Source organism: Leguminivora glycinivorella, chromosome Z (genome assembly GCF_023078275.1).
Source record: "Leguminivora glycinivorella isolate SPB_JAAS2020 chromosome Z, LegGlyc_1.1, whole genome shotgun sequence".
In the NCBI taxonomy this organism is placed as follows: domain Eukaryota; kingdom Metazoa; phylum Arthropoda; class Insecta; order Lepidoptera; family Tortricidae; genus Leguminivora; species Leguminivora glycinivorella.
The window spans coordinates 54,706,702-54,730,089 of NC_062998.1; the positions used below are offsets into that span (position 1 = coordinate 54,706,702).

A 23,388-nucleotide genomic window follows, 5' to 3' on the forward strand; every position below is an offset into this window, starting at 1 on the left:
ACACTTTACAGCGTACATGGTTCAATTACAATGTGCAAAAACTACTCACATACATACAATATCATATGGCAAATGCTTCTAATTTCTTGTAATCAAAATTTCCACCATTCTGGCACCAACAGCACCGGATTATTGAGATTGTACCATAATTTGATGTGTCATTTAAAAATGCATTCTATTATTCAATATCACAATGTGCTTATAAAAATGCCTTGCCAATAAAAGGAACGCCAGGAACTGTTTTTTAATTCATATTTAAATGGAAACAATTTAGCTTAAATGTGTTATGAAAATTGTTGTTTACATTATTTTTATTATTGCCACTTATCCTGTCTTATCATATAGCATTTCAAACTTTATAAAATGAGGTACAATTGAACAGAAACTGTTACTTAAATCATAACCTACAAAGTCATTTGAATTTCGCTAATATTTGAAAGTAGTTATACATATAACAAGAATACACAATGTAATGATATACGTATCAATATAACATAATATAATATACAATTAAACAAAAACCATATATGAGTTGACCCTATATTAAATTTATAGATAGACTTTTAGCTTACTTACTATTTAAATAATAAATGAATGTAGGTAGAAATAAACTTCATTGCTTCAAGATAACCAAAGCATAAACTAAGCAACATGTAGGTACCTATCTACTAATATAAATAAACATCTCATGTCACTGAATGCATTCCACTGTGGAGACCGTCTCCACACTTCTTCTGTACAACTACAGCGTATTGTTAACCAATTCTCAACCTGTACATTGAATATTTATCTATTTTTAGCCGAAGTAGAATGCAATAAAGGTAATAAAAAAACTAATCCTGACACTTTCAGGTTGCGGACCACGATATCCCAAAATATACTAAAATAAACAAATTACTTCGTAAAATCATCCAAGAATATGCGAATACCGCCTATGGTTTCTGAATAAAAACATTTATTTCGCGTAAAACCCGAAAACATGCTCCCGAAAAGCGACCCAGCGCGGCATGTCTAGAAACATCTCAAGTCAAAGAGCTCCCAGTACAATGGGACTCGCTCCAATACGGGGTGCTTTGATATTTGGTCGGTTTGCAAATTTCTCAACCACATGGGTGACATGATGGATGCAATAAAAGTGTACCTGGGATAACTGCTCCTCCGCCTGCGCCCTCTGGTTAGGGTCAATGGTGGCGCGCAATATTTCGATCAGCTTCCTTGTGTCCATTTTGCGGTTTTAACTATATTACTTCCCAAATATAATATTTCTTAACTGGAGGCATGGACTGCCGCCAGGGGCGTGGAGTAAAAAAGACAGATTGTCGATTGTCTGTTGGTCACGTGACTAATGAGAGACCGTTCAGCTACCATTATACACAAGGCATTGTGATACATTTTGACAACATAAAATAAAATTGTTTAATACGTCGTACACCATACGTAAAGAAAATAATTTTGGAAAAATAAAGTATTCACCTTAGAGTTAAAAACCATTCTGTTCGAGATCGATTAATAATGAAAGCGGTAATTAAACTTCTCTAGAGAAAATCAGTCCTCGGGGATGTCAATCTGAACGCACTTTAATGATTCCTATTCATGAGAAAACATGTTGAACATTAATCCAACTGTCATACACGGTTAGGATATCGTGGACATTAAAAATGTGTAAAATGCGGTCATTTTCTTTATCACTAAGCAACCAACAATCTTTCACTTCAGTTCGAGAGCAAAAGGAAAATACGCTCGCAATTTAAGTACGTGTGTGTTGGCGGGCGGAAGGAACATCATATGATGAATATGATCTATTTAATACCTACGTATATTATATTAAATCTTGGCACTAATAAATGGCGCGAGATCCAAATTTTGTATAGGAATTAAAAGTTTGTCCCTACATTATGGCCGCTGTACTCATGTGGCCAACGGTTCGACCAACCCTTGGTGGAACCCCTTGGCCAAGCGTGTAGAGGACTACTTGGCCGTATATTGGCAGTTGGCGCTAGCGCTGGCCGGCCAACCGATTGGTGTCGGTTTTTCATCCACACATCAAAGGATCTTGGCGCCAATGGCCAACTGCGTTTACACGTTGGCGCTTCATTCAGTTTGTCGTCAGCCGTCAGAGAGGACAGTAGTGAAATATTTACGAAAATAATAAGTTTATCTATGCCAATAATAGTGTTGATTTTAGGAAATAAAATAACCTTGCAAATGTTTAATGTATTGCTTAAAAAGATAAATGTGCTTATCAGAATATTCAAAAAATTGCTAATATTTAAAATAATTCAATTTTACTACGGGGTTATTATTTTTTAATAAAATTTTGCTGACAACGTAAATGACCTAGAATTTCCTAGCCTTTTTCATTCCACGTCCATCTTTCATGAAGAGCCAATGCCAAGTGATTGGTTCGCCAATGTGTAAACAGCGGCTCTTGTCTTGGCCAAGGGGTTCCACCAAGGGTTGGTGGAACCGTTGGCCACATGTGTAGTTGTGTACAGCGGCCATTACATTTTCAATCATTTAGGCCGGCCACATACAGTCTTAAAATTCATAATCTTCAAAAACAAGAGTGTGTAATTGTGTATGGACCAAAGGTGTGGATAGTCGCGAAATTGTATGGAACTCCGTGCACTCTATCTGATTGTTGTAAGATTATGATTTTTTTAGATTATGAATTTTAAGACTGCCTAACTAGCACTAGCACAAGTAGTAGCACTAACACAGTTTAGGAAGGCAGAGGCACGCGTTCTATGAAGACAATTGGTCGGTGAGCCCTACAATTTTCAAATTGCCGCCAATAGATAGTTAACCAAACGACCGCACCGTGCGGTGACCTCGGACTTTTTTCACTTACTCGTCCAAAGAATATACGAGACTATATACAAGAGAATACTCACTGAGTATCTTCTTAGTAGTTTGTGCTTACTATACTCGTCTCACTCTGTTTGCATGAACTAACTAAAGTCTATGGTCTGTTCTGTTGATAAATGCTCGATACTATGCTGGACATTGAAGAGACAGCATTATTTTATCAGTGGCTGATTAAGTTAGTGTTTGTGCTCCCTGTTAACTTGTTTAATTTTAAAACTCAATTTGTAGATACGAAATGTCATTATTTTCATCTTGAAAATATCTCAACACGAAATTTTGATATTATTTTTATCTTTCTCCTGTATTTCTTCCCTTAAGATGTACGCGATTCGTAATTCCGCAAAAAAATGCGTGATAAAACTGACATTTACTTATTAGTGTTTTGAAAAAAAAAAAACATAAAAAAATCCTAGGTAGAAGTTAGTTTATAAAATTTAAATATCTTCCAACCTTCTTCCAATATGTTTTATGTTTTGATTAATCCTATTGCCAAATTACAAGTGATAACTGGAAAATTAGTGCTTAATTTTATTGTTTATTGTTAATAACTCCTGGAAATGCGGCTGGGCGTGTGCCTTGGGACTCATCTGTTGTTTATCAGTATTTAGGTGTGATAATGTTGTGTTAGAAGAAAAGTATGAGGTTCAACAAGCAAGAGTTGGTGGCGCTGGCATCGCAAACGTCGCAGAACTTCGATAAAGAAGGAGTGCTCATCTTCAGAGAGCGGCAAGATGGTTTCTTTCGGAGATCTGAAGGTTAGCTATTTAAGTATATACAAATAAAGGGTCAGTCAAAAATATACTCCATGAGAAGCTCAATAAGACTTGTTTTGTGGGTACTTAGATAATAATAAATGCACATAGAAAAAAACCTATGATCCAGGAATAAATATTTGTACTAACAAGTCTTACAGCACATATAAATATCATTAGGTGCTGAAATATGATCACACGACCATTGTCTTTACAACTGGGACTGTTTTGTATGATGGCTGGTCATTTCTTTTTTATGGAAAATGTTATATTAGTTAGGCACTGGTCCCATCGCGAGCTAGTAAACTATGAGCTATCGGCTATAAACGTGAACAAAAGATAATTACTCCACATGTGCAAAAAAAAATCGACACCTGATTGCAGACAGTTAAGCCATTTGCGGGCACTCGAACTAGATTCACCGAAAAAAAATAAAACTTGAAAATTTGAAAAACTCAACTTATGGTCCTACGTCGAAGGCCGAAAAAAATGCTTGGAATCGGGTCCTAACGATGCCACTTCGTGGATACCTTCATAAGACCTTGCTGATTGCAGATAGTTAAGCCATTTGCGGGCACTCGAAACAGATTCACCGAAAAAAAATAAAACTTGAAAATTTGAAAAACTCACCTTATGGTACAACGTCGAAGGCCGAAAACATTGCTTGGAATCGGGTCCTAACGATGCCACTTTGTGGATACCTTCGGAAGACCTTGCTGATTGCAGACAAATAAGCCATTTGCGGGTACTCGAAACCGATTCGCCGAAAAAAAATAAAACTTGAAAACTTTAAAAACTCAACTTATGGTCCGACGTCGAAGGCCGATAAAATTGCTTAGAATCGGGTCCTAACGATGCCACTTTGTGGATACCTTCAGAAGACCGTGCTGATTGCAGATAGTTAAGCCATTTGCGGGCACTCGAAACCGATTCGCCGAAAAAAAAAAACTTGAAAATATTAAAAACTCAACTTATGGTCCGACGTTGAAGGCCGAAAAAATTGCTTAGAATCGGGTCCTAACGATGCCACTTTGTGAATACCTTCATAGGACCTTGCTGATTGCAGATAGTTAAGCCATTTGCGGGCACTCGAAACAGATTCGCCGAAAAAAAAAATTATAATTTCAAAAACTCAACTTATGGTCCTACGTCTAAAGCCGAAAAAAATGCTTGGAATCGGGTCCTAACGATGCCACTTCGTGGATACCTTCATAAGACCTTGCTGATTGCAGATAGTTAAGCCATTTGCGGGCACTCGAAACAGATTCACCGAAAAAAAAATAAAACTTGAAAACTTTAAAAACTCAACATACGGTCCTAAGTCGAAGGCCGCAAAAATTGCTTGGAATCGGGTCCTAACGATGCCACTTTGTGGATACCTTCGGAAGACCTTGCTGATTGCAGACAGTTAAGCCATTTGCCAAAATAAAACTTAAAAAATTTAAAAACTCTACTTATGGTCCTATGTCGAAGGCCGAAAAAATACTTGGGATCGGGTCCTTACGATGTCACTTTGTGAATACCTTCAGAAGACGTTGGTTAATCAAGATACATAGGTCACTTGCGGGCACTCGTAGAAGATTGGTAATAAAAAAATAAAACTTAAAAAATTTAAGAATTCAAGTTATGGTCCTATGTCGAAGGCCGAAAAAAATACTTGGGATCGGGTCCTTACGTTGCCACTTTGTGAGTACCTTCAGAAGACGTTGCTTAATCAAGATACACAGGTCATTTGCGGGCATTTGTAAAAGATTCGCCACAAAAGCAGAAAACTTAAAAAAATTAAAAACTAAACTTATGGTCCTATGTCGAAGGCCGAAAAAAATACTTGGGATCGGGTCCTTACGATGCCACTTTGTGAATACCTTCACAAGACGTTGCTCAATCAAGATACACAGGTCATTTGCGGGCACTCGTAGAAGATTCGTCATAAAAAAATAAAACTTAAAAAATTTAAAAACTCAACTTATGGTCCTATGTCGAAGGCCGAAAAAAATACTTGGGATCGGGTCCTTACGTTGCCACTTTGTGAATACCTTCAGAAGACGTTGCTGAATCAAGATACATAGGTCATTTGCGGGCACTCGTAGAAGATTCGTCATAAAAAAATAAAACTTAAAAAAATTAAAAACTCAACTTATGGTCCTATGTCGAAGGCCGAAAAAAATACTTGGGATCGGGTCCTTACGATGCCACTTTGTAAATACCTTCACAAGACGTTGCTCAATCAACATACGCAGGTCATTTGCGGGCGCTCGCAGCAGATTCGCCATAAAAAAATAAAACTTAAAAAATCGAAGAACTCAACTTATGGTCCTATGTCGAAGGCCGAAAAAAATACTTGGGATCGGGTCCTTACGTTGCCACTTTGTGAATACCTTCAGAAGACGTTGCTCCATCAAGACACACAGGTCATTTGCGGGCAGTCGTAGAAGATTCGCCATAAAAAAATAAAACTTAAAAAAATTAAAAACTCAACTTATGGTCCTATATCGAAGGCCAAAAAAAATACTTGGGATCGGGTCCTTACGATGCCACTTTGTAAATACCTTCACAAGACGTTGCTCAATCAACATACGTAGGTGATTTGCGGGCACTCACAGCAGATTCGCCATAAAAAAATAAAACTTAAAAATCGAAGAACTCAACTTATGGTCCTATGTCGAAGGCCGAAAAAAATACTTGGGATCGGATCCTTACGATGCCACTTTGTAAATACCTTCATAAAACGTTGGTCAATCATAATACACAGGTCATTTGCGGACACTCGTAGAAGATTCGCCATAAAAGCAGAAAAGTGGAAAATTTTAAAATCTCAACTTATGGTCCTATGTCGAAGGCCGAAAAAAATACTTGGGATCGGGTCCTTACGATGCCACTTTGTGAATACCTTCAGAAGACGTTGCTTAATCAAGATACATAGGTCATTTGCGGGCACTCGTAAAAGATTCGCCACAAAAGCAGAAAACTTAAAAAAATTAAAAACTAAACTTATGGTCCTATGTCGAAGGCCGAAAAAAATACTTGGGATCGGGTCCTTACGATGTCACTTTGTGAATACCTTCAGAAGACGTTGGTTAATCAAGATACATATGTCACTTGCGGGCACTCGTAGAAGATTGGCCATAAAAAAATAAAACTTAAAAAATGTAAGAATTCAAGTTATGGTCCTATGTCGAAGGCCGAAAACAATACTTGGGATCGGGTCCTTACGATGCCACTTTGTAAATACCTTCGCAAGACGTTGCTGAATCAAGATACACAGGTCATTTGCGGGCACTCGTAGAAGATTCGCCATAAAAGCAGAAAACATAAAAAAATTAAAAACAACTTATGGTCCTATGTCGAAGGCCGAAAAAAATACTTGGAATCGGGTCCTTAGGGCCTGGCCACATGGGCGCGTTGCGGCGACGCACCGCAAAAATTCTGCGTTGCGTTGCCGCGCCGCCAGTTTTTGCGGCAGGAAATCTGCGGCGCGGCACCGCGACGCAAGAACTCGCGGTGCGTCGACGCACCGCAAAAACTCGCGGCGCGGCACCGCAACGCAGAATTTTTGCGGCGCGTCGCCGCGCCGCCAAAACTGGCGGTGCGTCTCCGCTGCTCGCAATTGTGAACTGTTGTGTTCGAATTAAACTTCGTGTCGTTTATATTTAACCCTTCTTTACTTGGTGATGGATTTTTTTCCAAGCATCACAAACATTGAATCAATAGTAGATTTAGTACAGGTTTTCACGATAAAATACTAAGCAATATTCGAATTTTTCAATATGCTATTAAAAATCATCTTTTTTTAGTTACGTTGTTTCATATTAAAAAAATAGTGATAGATTTTTAGGGTTCCGTAGTCAACTAGGAACCCTTATAGTTTCGCCATGTCTGTCTGTCCGTCCTTCCGTCCGCGGATAATCTCAGTAACCGTTAGCACTAGAAAGCTGAAATTTGGCACCAAGATGTATATCAATCACGCCAACAAAGTGCAAAAATAAAAAATGGAAAAAAATGTTTTATTAGGGTACCCCCCCCCCCTACATGTAAAGTGGGGGCTGATATTTTTTTTCATTCCAACCTCAATGTTTGATATATTGTTGGATAGGTATTTAAAAATGAATAAGGGTTTACTAAGATCGTTTTTTGATAATATTAATATTTTCGGAAATAATCGCTCCTAAAGGAAAAAAAGTGCGTCCCCCCCCCCTCTAACTTTTGAACCATATGTTTAAAAAATATGAAAAAAATCACAAAAGTAGAACTTTATAAAGACTTTCTAGGAAAATTGTTTTAAACTTGATAGGTTCAGTAGTTTTTGAGAAAAATACGGAAAACTACGGAACCCTACACTGAGCGTGGCCCGACACGCTCTTGGCCGGTTTTTTTCATTATTTTTCCAGTGCTCAAATTGTTAAAAAAAGTAAAATTAAAAAAAAGTAATATTTAAATTTGGTTTATTGACATTTATGGAGTGCCTCTCTAATTTATATTTCCGCAATGGGTACATCGATGGGTAGATTTAAATAATAACATTTTTAACCCCCGACGCAAAAACGAAGGGGTGTTATAAGTTTGACGTGTCTGTCTGTCTGTCTGTCTGTCTGTTTGTCTGTCTGTCTGTCTGTTTGTCTGTCTGTCTGTCTGTCTGTCTGTCTGTCTGTCTGTTTGTCTGTCTGTCTGTCTGTGTGTGTGTGTCTGTCTGTGGCATCGTAGCTCCCAAACGGATGAACCGATTTAGATTGATTTTTTTGTCTGAAAGCTGAGTTAGTCGGGAGTGTTCTTAGCCATGTTTCATGAAAATCGGTCCACTATGTCGAGGTCGGGGGTTTTTTTCAAAATTTAATTAAATAAATAATTTTATGACTTTTATGTAATTCCCAAATATTTGACAATTTGTAAATACATAGGTAAAGAAAATATTCGTTCTATCTGAATATGACGATAGGTACGTACTTACGTTAAAAATAGAGCGCTTTCGAACTACGTCCGATCCGAATCCGATAAATTCGTGAAAATAAAATTACGCACTATTATGGACTATGGACGGAAATCTGGCAGGATTTTGGAGTAGGCCTTTGAGGCAACCTGCTAAGATGCTTCTCTTATCATAGTCAACCTCAGGTCTGCAAGCTGGCAGCTGGGGAGCGGGGCTAAATCGACAATCGATTATATTTTTTAGACGATACAGGACGGTTCAATTTCCATACCAACGCTCTCGACTATTTCCTCCCTGGTTTTTGAAGGTAGACTGATTTTTTCAACACAGATTATTCTATAAATTGAAATAGACATCATACATAGGGTTGCCAGATCGAATTGCCCGAAAATCGGGACAAAAGGACATTTTATCGGGATTTTGGGACTTTTGTCGAGAAATGCGAAATAAAATCAAATAAGTTATTTTTCCAACTTTTCATAATAAAAATGTTAATGATATTTTTGTCTCTTATAATTATTTTATATTATCAAATGTTAATTACCTCCTCCTGAATATATTTCAGCTTAAGGTCGATTTAGACTATCATTTTATAGAAATATGATCATAGACAACATGCCGTCCTTTTTCTTCACGTTAAAGAAAAAGAGAGGCATACAGACCTATGATCAGACTAAGTGTAAATTTTCAGTAAGTTAACATTTCTTGTTATTTCTAAGCACCGAAGCAGCGACGCGTGCGACGTTTCGATTTTGTTTGTTGTTTTTGCAAAGTAAAATCTCGGGAAATTTTTCATTTTGTCGGGAGTCGGGACAACGTGACGTAAATCGGGAGAATCCCGTCAAATCCCGACCATCTGGCAACCCTAATCATACACGAAAGAAAAAACGACAAGGCCCAAGGCAACAATTAGTGCTTGCACCTCCCATATGAATCCTTTTGCAGCATTACGATATAGCGAAAGACTATTTTTAACCCCCGACGCAAAAACGAAGGGGTGTTATAAGTTTGACGTGTCTGTCTGTCTATTTGTCTGTTTGTCTGTCTGTGTGTGTGTGTGTGTGTCTGTGGCATCGTAGTTCCCGAACGGATGAACCGATTTAAATTTAGTTTTTTTGTCTGAAAGATGAGTTAGTCGGGAGTGTTCTTAGCCATGTTTCATGAAAATCGGTCTACTATGTCGCGGTCGGGAGTTTTTTCAAAATTTTAATTTTGTTAGGTTATTAAATAACAAATCAAAAAAATATTCAATAAAATAATTTGATTTGTTCCCAGTCAGATTCTTATTAATTATTAATCTTATCTGTGTTGGAACGTTTTGATATTTTTATTTTTAAAGACGCTCGAGTCAATCAAAAATTTCCAAAAACGGCCTTTTTCATTATGGCGCAAAAAAAGTGATACTCAAGATTGGTAACAATTAGCCAAAAAACCTAAACGGTACGACATAGATTTGATGAAAAACGTGTGACCTGTGCCTTTAAAAGAGTAAAACAGAAAAACGTACGTCGTTTTCGTACGTGTTTTCGCTACGATCAATATGCAAATGGATAATTTAGTAGGCAAGTTTTATTTATATCGTAAATAGTGGCTTGCAGCTAAAAATAATGTTCAACTGGAAAAACCTAGGTACGTTTTTTCGCTAGAATCTACATTTTAGTAGGAACATTTCTTAAAAATAGATTAAAATTAAACTGGTACAGATTTTTTTTAATTAGCCCGTTATAGTGCCCTACTGCTGGGCAAAGGCCTCTCCCCTTGATTTTCTCAACTCCCTCTGGTGTTATTTTTCCGGCCATGCAGTCACTCATAAAGGCGTCCAAGTCGTCTCACCATGCATGCGACAGACCAGACGTGGCATGCACAAATACACTTCAGCATGGCGGTTTTCTTCCCTACTTACTTTAATATGTACAGATCATTTCTGTCGTAGATCAATTTTAGCTGTAGACCACCGTTAACGACTAACTTACGAAAAACTAAAAAATGTTTACAGCATGTCGGTGTGTACCTTAAACAAACCATGAAAAAAAAACCGCCTCCTAAAAATAAGCGCGTTAAAAAACACGGAGAAAAAAGAAAAAAATAATTTTACATTGCAACAATAATATTGATGATTAGATTTCCTACCTAAACCTTTGAAATCAGATTTCTTAAGACGATACGATACAGGTCAGTTCTCCATACAAACGCTCTCGACTATTTCCTCCTTGGTTTTTGAAGATAGAGCAATGATTTTTTCGACACAGATTATTATTATTTTTATCTGAGTCGGACCGTTTTGATATTTTTTGCTATTCTTATTTTAAAAGATGCTAGATCCAATCAAAAATTTCTAAAAACGGCATTTTTCAATATGGCTCGAAAAAGGGATACTCAAGATCGGTAACAATTGTCCAAAAAATCTAAACGGTCTGACACAGATTATTTCATTTTTATTCAGATTCTCAAATTTCGTTCCGTTTAAATAAGTTTTGAAGGAGGAAAAGAGAGCGGAACCTCGATTTCAAAGATTTTTTCGCAATATCTTTTAACTGAGTTGTTCTTAATGGAATTTTTTTTTCGATAAATCTAGTTAATAAAACTAGTATATCTAACTAAAATTCCCAAATTGAAAGGGGGACTCCTTTCCATTTTAGCATTTTCGCTCCCGTAGCGTCTTAATGTATTGCAATAATCTAAACATCCAAATTATAGACTAATCAATTATTTTTGTTAGTAATTAAATTCCGTTAGGCCGTTTTCACATTATCCGATCCGATATCGGATGTCGTAAGGATTTCAATGGAAAAAATACAAGATGGCGCCTTTAATGTGTGGGATATCGGTCCTACATCCGATATCGGATCGGATAATGTGAAAACGCACTTACGATTCATTAAGTTTTGAAGGAAGAAACAGTCGAGAGCGGAACCTCGATTTTAAAGATTTTTTTCGCAATATCTTTTAACTGAGTTGTTCTGAATGGACAATTTTTTTCGATAAATCTAGTTAATAACACTAGTATATTTAACTAAAATTCCCAAATTGAAAGGGCTCCCTTTCCTTTCCATTTTCGCTCCTGTAGCGTCTTAAATATCTAAAAGTACTTAAACACCTAAAAGTACTTAAATACCTAAAAGAACAACCAGCGAATCGTGTCATCACGCACGCACACAAGGGTAGCTTAGCTAACAACTGCGACACGGCCGGCCGCCGCGGCACGTTGCCGTATCGTGCAAATGCCACATTGAGCGGTGTAGGGTTGCCAACCGTAGGTAGTATACACAAAGACAGGAAAAATGCTCTGAGGAAAATGATATGATATATAGTATTGTAAGTAATATATTATTTTGGTTCAGCGTACTGTAATTATTTTTAATTTCTGTACGATTTTTTTTGTAGGTACTGTACTGCACACAATTACACCGTCATATTTAAAATAGATACCTAACTTAGATAAGTACTCGACACCGATAGCAATAAGAAGCTGTGCCTGCCTGCTGTCTATAAGGCTGTCCTTTCGTCCTTCGTTCACATTAGAGATGGGCCGAATATTCGGTAAATATTCGGTATTCGGCATATTTAGTTAATCCCAGCATCTCCAGAGGTCCGACAGGTTTTCTAAATATATATTGTTTTTTTTTTATTCGAGGTGAGATTTTAAAGACCAGTTCTTCGAAACTTGCTATTGTCATTCTGAAATATTCTTTGAACTTCACTTCACTTGTCTTTAATGCCGCATATTTCCTTTCAAAATGAGTTCCGTCATTATTCATTTTATATATATACATATATGGGTTGACCCGGCATCTTCTTTTCGTCTCCGTAATACGAGCAAGAGCAGAATGCGCGTAATGGGATCCATGTCTGGACTCTGGATAAAAACTGATCGTGAAGTTCTGCACTGTGTATAGTTATCGAGGCGCGGCGACGCACCGCCAGTTTTGGCAGCGCGGCGACGCGCCGCAAAAATTCTGCGTTGCGGTGCCGCGCCGCGAGTTTTTGCGGTGCGTCGACGCACCGCGAGTTCTTGCGTCGCGGTGCCGCGCCGCAGATTTCCTGCCGCAAAAACTGGCGGCGCGGCAACGCAACGCAGAATTTTTGCGGTGCGTCGCCGCAACGCGCCCATGTGGCCAGGCCCTTACGTTGCCACTTTGTGAATACCTTCAGAAGACGTTGCTTAATCAAGATACATAGGTCATTTGCGGGCACTCGTAAAAGATTCGCCACAAAAGCAGAAAACTTAAAAAAATTAAAAACAAAACTTATGGTCCTATGTCGAAGGCCGAAAAAAATACTTGGGATCGGGTCCTTACGATGCCACTTTGTGAATACCTTAACAAGACGTTGCTAAATCAAGATACACAGGTCATTTGCGGGCACTCGTGGAAGATTTGTCATAAAAAAATAAAACTTAAAAAATTTAAAAACTCAACTTATGGTCCTATGTCGAAGGCCGAAAAAAATACTTGGGATCAGGTCCTTACGTTGCCACTTTGTGAATACCTTCAGAAGACGTTGCTGAATCAAGATACACAGGTCATTTGCGGGCACTCGTAGAAGATTCGCCATAAAAGCAGAACTTAAAAAAATTAAAAAATCAACTTATGGTCCTATGTCGAAGGCCGAAAAAATACTTGGGATAGGGTCCTTACGATGCCACTTTGTGAATACCTTCAGAAGACGTTGCTGAATCAAGATACACAGGTCATTTGCTGGCGCTCGCAGCTGATTCGCCATAAAAAAATTAAACTTAAAAAATCGAAGAACTCAACTTATGGTCCTATATCGAAGGCCGAAAAAAATACTTGGGATCGGATCCTTAAGATGCCACTTTGTAAATACCTTCATAAAACGTTGCTGAATCAGGATACTCAGGTCATTTGCGGGCACTCGTAGAAGATTCGCCATAAAAGCAGAAAACTGGAAAATTTTAAAATCTCAACTTATGGTCCTATGTCGAAGGCCGAAAAAAATACTTGGGATCGGGACCTTACGATGCCACTTTGTGAATACCTTCAGAAGACGTTGCTTAATCAAGATACATAGGTCATTTGCGGGCACTCGTAGAAGATTCGCCATAAAAAAATAAAACTTAAAAAATCGAAGAACTCAACTTATGGTCCTATGTCGAAGGCCGAAAAAAATACTTGGGATCGGATCCTTACGATGCCACTTTGTGAATACCTTCATAAAACGTTGCTGAATCAAGATACATAGGTCATTTGCGGGCACTCGTAGAAGATTCGCCATAAAAGCAGAAAACTAGAAAATTTTAAAAACTCAACTTATGGTCCTATGTCGAAGGCCGAAAAAAATACTTGGGATCGGGTCCTTACGATGCCACTTTGTGAATACCTTCACAAGACGTTGCTAAATCAAGATACACAGGTAATTTGCGGGCACTCGTGGAAGATTCGCCATAAAAAAATAAAACTTAAAAAAATTTAAAACTCAACTTATGGCCTTTGTCGTAGGCCGAAAAAAATACTTAGGATCGGGTCCTTACGACGCCACTTTTTGAATACCTTCAGAAGACGTTGCTTAATCAAGATACATAGGTCATTTGCGGGCACTCGTAGAAGATTCGCCATAAAAAAATAAAACTTAAAAAATCGAAGAACTCAACTTATGGTCCTATGTCGAAGGCCGAAAAAAATACTTGGGATCGGATCCTTACGATGCCACTTTGTGAATACCTTCATAAAACGTTGCTGAATCAAGATACATAGGTCATTTGCGGGCACTCGTAGAAGATTCGCCATAAAAGCAGAAAACTAGAAAATTTTAAAAACTCAACTTATGGTCCTATGTTGAAGGCCGAAAAAAATACTTGGGATCGGGTCCTTACGATGCCACTTTGTGAATACCTTCACAAGACGTTGCTAAATCAAGATACACAGGTAATTTGCGGGCACTCGTCGAAGATTCGCCATAAAAAAATAAAACTTAAAAAAATTTAAAACTCAACTTATGGCCTTTGTCGAAGTCCGAAAAAAATACTTGGGATCGGGTGCTTACGACGCCACTTTGTGAATACCTTCACAATACGTTGCTCAATCAAAATACGCAGGTCATTTGCGGGCACTCGCAGCAGATTCGCCATAAAAAAATAAAACTTAAAAATCGAAGAACTCAACTTATGGTCCTATGTCGAAGGCCGAAAAAAATACTTGGGATCGGATCCTTACGATGCCACTTTGTGAATACCTTCATAAAACGTTGGTCAATCATAATACACAGGTCATTTGCGGGCACTCGTAGAAGATTCGCCATAAAAGCAGAAAAGTGGAAAATTTTAAAATCTCAACTTATGGTCCTATGTCGAAGGCCGAAAAAAATACTTGGGATCGGGTCCTTACGATGCCACTTTGTGAATACCTTCACAAGACGTTGCTAAATCAAGATACACAGGTAATTTGCGGACACTCGTCGAAGATTCGCCATAAAAAAATAAAACTTAAAAAAATTTAAAACTCAACTTATGGCCTTTGTCGAAGTCCGAAAAAAATACTTGGGATCGGGTGCTTACGACGCCACTTTGTGAATACCTTCACAATACGTTGCTCAATCAACATACGCAGGTCATTTGCGGGCACTCGCAGCAGATTCGCCATAAAAAAATAAAACTTAAAAATCGAAGAACTCAACTTATGGTCCTATGTCGAAGGCCGAAAAAAATACTTGGGATCGGATCCTTACGATGCCACTTTGTGAATACCTTCATAAAACGTTGGTCAATCATAATACACAGGTCATTTGCGGGCACTCGTAGAAGATTCGCCATAAAAGCAGAAAAGTGGAAAATTTTAAAATCTCAACTTATGGTCCTATGTCGAAGGCCGAAAAAAATACTTGGGATCAGGTCCTTACGTTGCCACTTTGTGAATACCTTCAGAAGACGTTGCTGAATCAAGATACACAGGTCATTTGCGGGCACTCGTAGAAGATTCGCCATAAAAGCAGAACTTAAAAAAATTAAAAAATCAACTTATGGTCCTATGTCGAAGGCCGAAAAAATACTTGGGATAGGGTCCTTACGATGCCACTTTGTGAATACCTTCAGAAGACGTTGCTGAATCAAGATACACAGGTCATTTGCTGGCGCTCGCAGCTGATTCGCCATAAAAAAATTAAACTTAAAAAATCGAAGAACTCAACTTATGGTCCTATATCGAAGGCCGAAAAAAATACTTGGGATCGGATCCTTAAGATGCCACTTTGTAAATACCTTCATAAAACGTTGCTGAATCAGGATACTCAGGTCATTTGCGGGCACTCGTAGAAGATTCGCCATAAAAGCAGAAAACTGGAAAATTTTAAAATCTCAACTTATGGTCCTATGTCGAAGGCCGAAAAAAATACTTGGGATCGGGTCCTTACGATGCCACTTTGTGAATACCTTCAGAAGACGTTGCTTAATCAAGATACATAGGTCATTTGCGGGCACTCGTAGAAGATTCGCCATAAAAAAATAAAACTTAAAAAATCGAAGAACTCAACTTATGGTCCTATGTCGAAGGCCGAAAAAAATACTTGGGATCGGGTCCTTACGATGCCACTTTGTGAATACCTTAACAAGACGTTGCTAAATCAAGATACACAGGTCATTTGCGGGCACTCGTGGAAGATTTGTCATAAAAAAATAAAACTTAAAAAATTTAAAAACTCAACTTATGGTCCTATGTCGAAGGCCGAAAAAAATACTTGGGATCAGGTCCTTACGTTGCCACTTTGTGAATACCTTCAGAAGACGTTGCTGAATCAAGATACACAGGTCATTTGCGGGCACTCGTAGAAGATTCGCCATAAAAGCAGAACTTAAAAAATTTAAAAATCAACTTATGGTCCTATGTCGAAGGCCGAAAAAATACTTGGGATAGGGTCCTTACGATGCCACTTTGTGAATACCTTCAGAAGACGTTGCTGAATCAAGATACACAGGTCATTTGCTGGCGCTCGCAGCTGATTCGCCATAAAAAAATTAAACTTAAAAAATCGAAGAACTCAACTTATGGTCCTATATCGAAGGCCGAAAAAAATACTTGGGATCGGATCCTTAAGATGCCACTTTGTAAATACCTTCATAAAACGTTGCTGAATCAGGATACTCAGGTCATTTGCGGGCACTCGTAGAAGATTCGCCATAAAAGCAGAAAACTGGAAAATTTTAAAATCTCAACTTATGGTCCTATGTCGAAGGCCGAAAAAAATACTTGGGATCGGGTCCTTACGATGCCACTTTGTGAATACCTTCAGAAGACGTTGCTTAATCAAGATACATAGGTCATTTGCGGGCACTCGTAGAAGATTCGCCATAAAAAAATAAAACTTAAAAAATCGAAGAACTCAACTTATGGTCCTATGTCGAAGGCCGAAAAAAATACTTGGGATCGGATCCTTACGATGCCACTTCGATGCCACTTTGTGAATACCTTCATAAAACGTTGCTGAATCAAGATACATAGGTCATTTGCGGGCACTCGTAGAAGATTCGCCATAAAAGCAGAAAACTAGAAAATTTTAAAAACTCAACTTATGGTCCTATGTTGAAGGCCGAAAAAAATACTTGGGATCGGGTCCTTACGATGCCACTTTGTGAATACCTTCACAAGACGTTGCTAAATCAAGATACACAGGTAATTTGCGGGCACTCGTCGAAGATTCGCCATAAAAAAATAAAACTTAAAAAAATTTAAAACTCAACTTATGGCCTTTGTCGAAGTCCGAAAAAAAAACTTGGGATCGGGTGCTTACGACGCCACTTTGTGAATACCTTCACAATACGTTGCTCAATCAACATACGCAGGTCATTTGCGGGCACTCGCAGCAGATTCGCCATAAAAAAATAAAACTTAAAAATCGAAGAACTCAACTTATGGTCCTATGTCGAAGGCCGAAAAAAATACTTGGGATCGGATCCTTACGATGCCACTTTGTGAATACCTTCATAAAACGTTGGTCAATCATAATACACAGGTCATTTGCGGGCACTCGTAGAAGATTCGCCATAAAAGCAGAAAAGTGGTAAATTTTAAAATCTCAACTTATGGTCCTATGTCGAAGGCCGAAAAAATACTTGGGATCGGGTCCTTACGATGCCACTTTGTGAATACCTTCAGAAGACGTTGCTTAATCAAGATACATAGGTCATTTGCGGGCACTCGTAAAAGATTCGCCACAAAAGCAGAAAACTTAAAAAAATTAAAAACTAAACTTATGGTCCTATGTCGAAGGCCGAAAAAAATACTTGGGATCGGGTCCTTACGATGTCACTTTGTGAATACCTTCAGAAGACGTTGGTTAATCAAGATACATAGGTCACTTGCGGGCACTCGTAGAAGATTGGCCATAAAAAAATAAAACTTAAAAAATGTAAGAATTCAAGTTATGGTCCTATGTCGAAGGCCGAAAAAAATACTTGGGATCGGGTCCTTACGATGCCACTTTGTGAATACCTTCAAAAGACGTTGCTTAATCAAGATACATAGGTCGCTTGCGGGCACTCGTAAAAGATTCGCCACAAAAGCAGAAAACTTAAAAAAATTAAAAACAAAACTTATGGTCCTATGTCGAAGGCCGAAAAAAATACTTGGGATCGGGTCCTTACGATGCCACTTTGTGAATACCTTCAAAAGACGTTGCTTAATCAAGATACATAGGTCGCTTGCGGGCACTCGTAAAAGATTCGCCACAAAAGCAGAAAACTTAAAAAAATTAAAAACAAAACTTATGGTCCTATGTCGAAGGCCGAAAAAAATACTTGGGATCGGGTCCTTACGATGCCACTTTGTGAATACCTTAACAAGACGTTGCTAAATCAAGATACACAGGTCATTTGCGGGCACTCGTGGAAGATTCGTCATAAAAAAATAAAACTTAAAAAATTTAAAAACTCAACTTATGGTCCTATGTCGAAGGCCGAAAAAAATACTTGGGATCGGGTCCTTACGTTGCCACTTAGTGAATACCTTCAGAAGACGTTGCTGAATCAAGATACATAGGTCATTTGCGGGCACTCGTAGAAGATTCGCCATAAAAGCAGAACATACAAAAATTAAAAAATCAACTTATGGTCCTATGTCGAAGGCCGAAAAAAATACTTGGGATACGGTCCTTACGATGCCACTTTGTGAATACCTTAACAAGACGTTGCTAAATCAAGATACACAGGTCATTTGCGGGCACTCGTGGAAGATTCGTCATAAAAAAATAAAACTTAAAAAATTTAAAAACTCAACTTATGGTCCTATGTCGAAGGCCGAAAAAAATACTTGGGATCGGGTCCTTACGTTGCCACTTTGTGAATACCTTCAGAAGACGTTGCTGAATCAAGATACACAGGTCATTTGCGGGCACTCGTAGAAGATTCGCCATAAAAGCAGAACATAAAAAAATTAAAAAATCAACTTATGGTCCTATGTCGAAGGCCGAAAAAAATACTTGGGATAGGGTCCTTACGATGCCACTTTGTGAATACCTTCAGAAGACGTTGCTGAATCAAGATACACAGGTCATTTGCTGGCGCTAGCAGCTGATTCGCCATAAAAAAATTAAACTTAAAAAATCGAAGAACTCAACTTATGGTCCTATATCGAAGGCCGAAAAAAATACTTGGGATCGGATCCTTAAGATGCCACTTTGTAAATACCTTCATAAAACGTTGCAAAATCAAGATACACAGGTAATTTGCGGGCACTCGTCGAAGATTCGCCATAAAAAAATAAAACTTAAAAAAATTTAAAACTCAACTTATGGCCTTTGTCGAAGTCCGAAAAAAATACTTGGGATCGGGTCCTTACGACGCCACTTTGTGAATACCTTCACAATACGTTGCTCAATCAACATACGCAGGTCATTTGCGGGCACTCGCAGCAGATTCGCCATAAAAAAATAAAACTTAAAAATCGAAGAACTCAACTTATGGTCCTATGTCGAAGGCCGAAAAAAATACTTGGGATCGGATCCTTACGATGCCACTTTGTGAATACCTTCATAAAACGTTGGTCAATCATAATACACAGGTCATTTGCGGGCACTCGTAGAAGATTCGCCATAAAAGCAGAAAAGTGGAAAATTTTAAAATCTCAACTTATGGTCCTATGTCGAAGGCCGAAAAAAATACTTGGGATCGGGTCCTTACGATGCCACTTTGTGAATACCTTCAGAAGACGTTGCTTAATCAAGATACATAGGTCATTTGCGGGCACTCGTAAAAGATTCGCCACAAAAGCAGAAAACTTAAAAAAATTAAAAACTAAACTTATGGTCCTATGTCGAAGGCCGAAAAAAATACTTGGGATCGGGTCCTTACGATGTCACTTTGTGAATACCTTCAGAAGACGTTGGTTAATCAAGATACATAGGTCACTTGCGGGCACTCGTAGAAGATTGGCCATAAAAAAATAAAACTTAAAAAATGTAAGAATTCAAGTTATGGTCCTATGTCGAAGGCCGAAAAAAATACTTGGGATCGGGTCCTTACGATGCCACTTTGGAAATACCTTCGCAAGACGTTGCTGAATCAAGATACACAGGTCATTTGCGGGCACTCGTAGAAGATTCGCCATAAAAGCAGAAAACTTAAAAAAATTAAAAACTCAACTTATGGTCCTATGTCGAAGGCCGAAAAAAATACTTGGAATCGGGTCCTTACGTTGCCACTTTGTGAGTACCTTCAGAAGACGTTGCATAATCAAGATACATAGGTCGCTTGCGGGCACTCGTAAAAGATTCGCCACAAAAGCAGAAAACTTAAAAAAATTAAAAACAAAACTTATGGTCCTATGTCGAAGGCCGAAAAAAATACTTGGGATCGGGTCCTTACGATGCCACTTTGTGAATACCTTCATAAAACGTTGCTGAATCAAGATACACAGGTCATTTGCGGGCACTCGTAGAAGATTCGCCATAAAAAAATAAAACTTAAAAAAATTTAAAACTCAACTTATGGCCTTTGTCGAAGGCCGAAAAAAATACTTGGGATCGGGTCCTTACGACGCCACTTTGTGAATACCTTCACAAGACGTTGCTCAATCAACATATTCAGGTCATTTGCGGGCACTCGCAGCAGATTCGCCATAAAAAAATAAAACTTAAAAAATCGAAGAACTCAACTTATGGTCCTATGTCGAAGGCCGAAAAAAATACTTGGGATCGGATCCTTACGATGCTACTTTGTGAATACCTTCATAAAACGTTGCTGAATCAAGATACACAGGTCATTTGCGGGCACTCGTAGAAGATTCGCCATAAAAGCAGAAAACTGAAAAATTTTAAAAACTCAACTTATGGTCCTATGTCGAAGGCCGAAAAAAATACTTGGGATCGGGTCCTTACGATGCCACTTTGTGAATACCTTCAGAAGACGTTGCTTAATCAAGATACATAGGTCATTTGCGGGCACTCGTAGAAGATTCGCCATAAAAAAATAAAACTTAAAAAATCGAAGAACTCAACTTATGGTCCTATGTCGAAGGCCGAAAAAAATACTTGGGATCGGATCCTTACGATGCCACTTTGTGAATACCTTCATAAAACGTTGTTGAATCAAGATACACAGGTCATTTGCGGGCACTCGTAGAAGATTCGCCATAAAAGCAGAAAACTGGAAAATTTTAAAAACTCAACTTATGGTCTTATGTCAAAGGCCGAAAAAAATACTTGGGATCGGGTCCTTACGATGCCACTTTGTGAATACCTTCACAAGACGTTGCTAAATCAAGATACACAGGTCATTTGCGGGCACTCGTAGAAGATTCGCCATAAAAAAATAAAACTTAAAAAAATTTAAAACTCAACTTATGGCCTTTGTCGAAGGCCGAAAAAAATACTTGGGATCGGGTCCTTACGACGCCACTTTGTGAATACCTTCACAAGACGTTGCTCAATCAACATATTCAGGTCATTTGCGGGCACTCGCAGCAGATTCGCCATAAAAAAATAAAACTTAAAAAATCGAAGAACTCAACTTATGGTCCTATGTCGAAGGCCGAAAAAAATACTTGGGATCGGATCCTTACGATGCTACTTTGTGAATACCTTCATAAAACGTTGCTGAATCAAGATACACAGGTCATTTGCGGGCACTCGTAGAAGATTCGCCATAAAAGCAGAAAACTGAAAAATTTTAAAAACTCAACTTATGGTCCTATGTCGAAGGCCGAAAAAAATACTTGGGATCGGGTCCTTACGATGCCACTTTGTGAATACCTTCTAAAGACGTCGCTCAATTAAGATATACAGGTCTTTTGCGGACGCTCGTAGCAGATTCGCCATAAAAAAATAAAACTGAAAAAATTGAAGAACTCAACTTATGGTCCTATATCGAAGGACAAAAAAAATACTTGGGATCGGGTCCTTACGATGCCACTTTGTAAATACCTTCACAAGACGTTGCTTAATCAAGATACACAGGTCATTTGCGGGCACTCGTATAAGATTCGACATAAAAAAATAAAACTTAAAAAATTTAAAAACTCAACTTATGGTCCTATGTCGAAGGCCGAAAAAAATACTTGGGATCGGGTCCTTACGATGCCACTTTGTAAATACCTTCACAAGACGTTGCTTAATCAAGATGCACAGGTCATTTGCGGGCACTCGTAGAAAATTCGCCATAAAAAAATAAAACTTAAAAAATTTAAAAACTCAACTAATGGTCCTATGTCGAAGGCCGAAAAAAATTTCATCACTTAATCAATCACTTTGTAAATACCTTCACAAGACGTTGCTTAATCAAGATACACAGGTCATTTGCGGGCACTCGTAGAAAATTCGCCATAAAAAAATAAAACTTAAAAAATTTAAAAACTCAACTTATGGTCCTATGTCGAAGGCCGAAAAAAATACTTGGGATCGGATCCTTACGATGCCACTTTGTGAATACCTTCATAAGACGTTGCTTAATCAAGATACACAGGTTATTTGCGGGCACTCGTAGAAAATTCGCCATAAAAAAATAAAACTGAAAAAATTGAAGAACTCAACTTATGGTCCTATATCGAAGGCCGAAAAAAATACTTGGGATAGGGTCCTTACGATGCCACTTTGTGAATACCTACAGAGGACGTTACTGAATCAAGATACACAGGTCATTTGCTGGCGCTCGCAGCTGATTCGCCATAAAAAAATTAAACTTAAAAAATCGAAGAACTCAACTTATGGTCCTATGTCGAAGGCCGAAAAAAATACATGGGATCGGATCCTTAAGATGCCACTTTGTAAATACCTTCATAAAACGTTGCTGAATCAGGATACTCAGGTCATTTGCGGGCACTCGTAGAAGATTCGCCATAAAAGCAGAAAACTGGAAAATTTTAAAATCTAAACTTATGGTCCTATGTCGAAGGCCGAAAAAAATACTTGGGATCGGGTCCTTACGATGCCACTTTGTGAATACCTTCAGAAGACGTTGCTTAATCAAGATACATAGGTCATTTGCGGGCACTCGTAGAAGATTCGCCATAAAAAAATAAAACTTAAAAAATCGAAGAACTCAACTTATGGTCCTATGTCGAAGGCCGAAAAAAATACTTGGGATCGGATCCTTACGATGCCACTTTGTGAATACCTTCATAAAACGTTGCTGAATCAAGATACACAGGTCATTTGCGGGCACTCGTAGAAGATTCGCCATAAAAGCAGAAAACTGGAAAATTTAAAAAACTCAACTTATGGTCTTATGTCAAAGGCCGAAAAAAATACTTGGGATTGGGTCCTTACGATGCCACTTTGTGAATACCTTCACAAGACGTTGCTAAATCAAGATACACAGGTCATTTGCGGGCACTCGTAGAAGATTCGCCATAAAAAAATAAAACTTAAAAAAATTTAAAACTCAACTTATGGCCTTTGTCGAAG

At 38.3% G+C, this 23,388-nt stretch overlaps 2 protein-coding genes across 2 annotated transcripts in view; one reads left to right on the forward strand and one right to left on the reverse strand.

The window, feature by feature from the left end:
- LOC125240592 (importin-7) overlaps positions 1-1,315 on the reverse strand; it is a 66,568-nt gene extending 65,253 nt beyond the window's left edge. Inside the window, exon 1 of the mRNA XM_048148544.1 lies at positions 1,142-1,315. Within this exon, the coding sequence (XP_048004501.1) occupies positions 1,142-1,225 (84 nt within the window). The 5' untranslated portion in view covers positions 1,226-1,315. The remainder of the gene's footprint in view (positions 1-1,141) is intronic.
- Positions 1,316-3,004: 1,689 nt separating this feature from the next.
- Positions 3,005-23,388, forward strand: part of LOC125240526 (inositol polyphosphate-4-phosphatase type I A-like) — a 105,265-nt gene continuing 84,881 nt past the window's right edge. Inside the window, exon 1 of the mRNA XM_048148418.1 lies at positions 3,005-3,623. Coding sequence (XP_048004375.1) covers positions 3,506-3,623 — 118 coding nt within the window. The 5' untranslated portion in view covers positions 3,005-3,505. The remainder of the gene's footprint in view (positions 3,624-23,388) is intronic.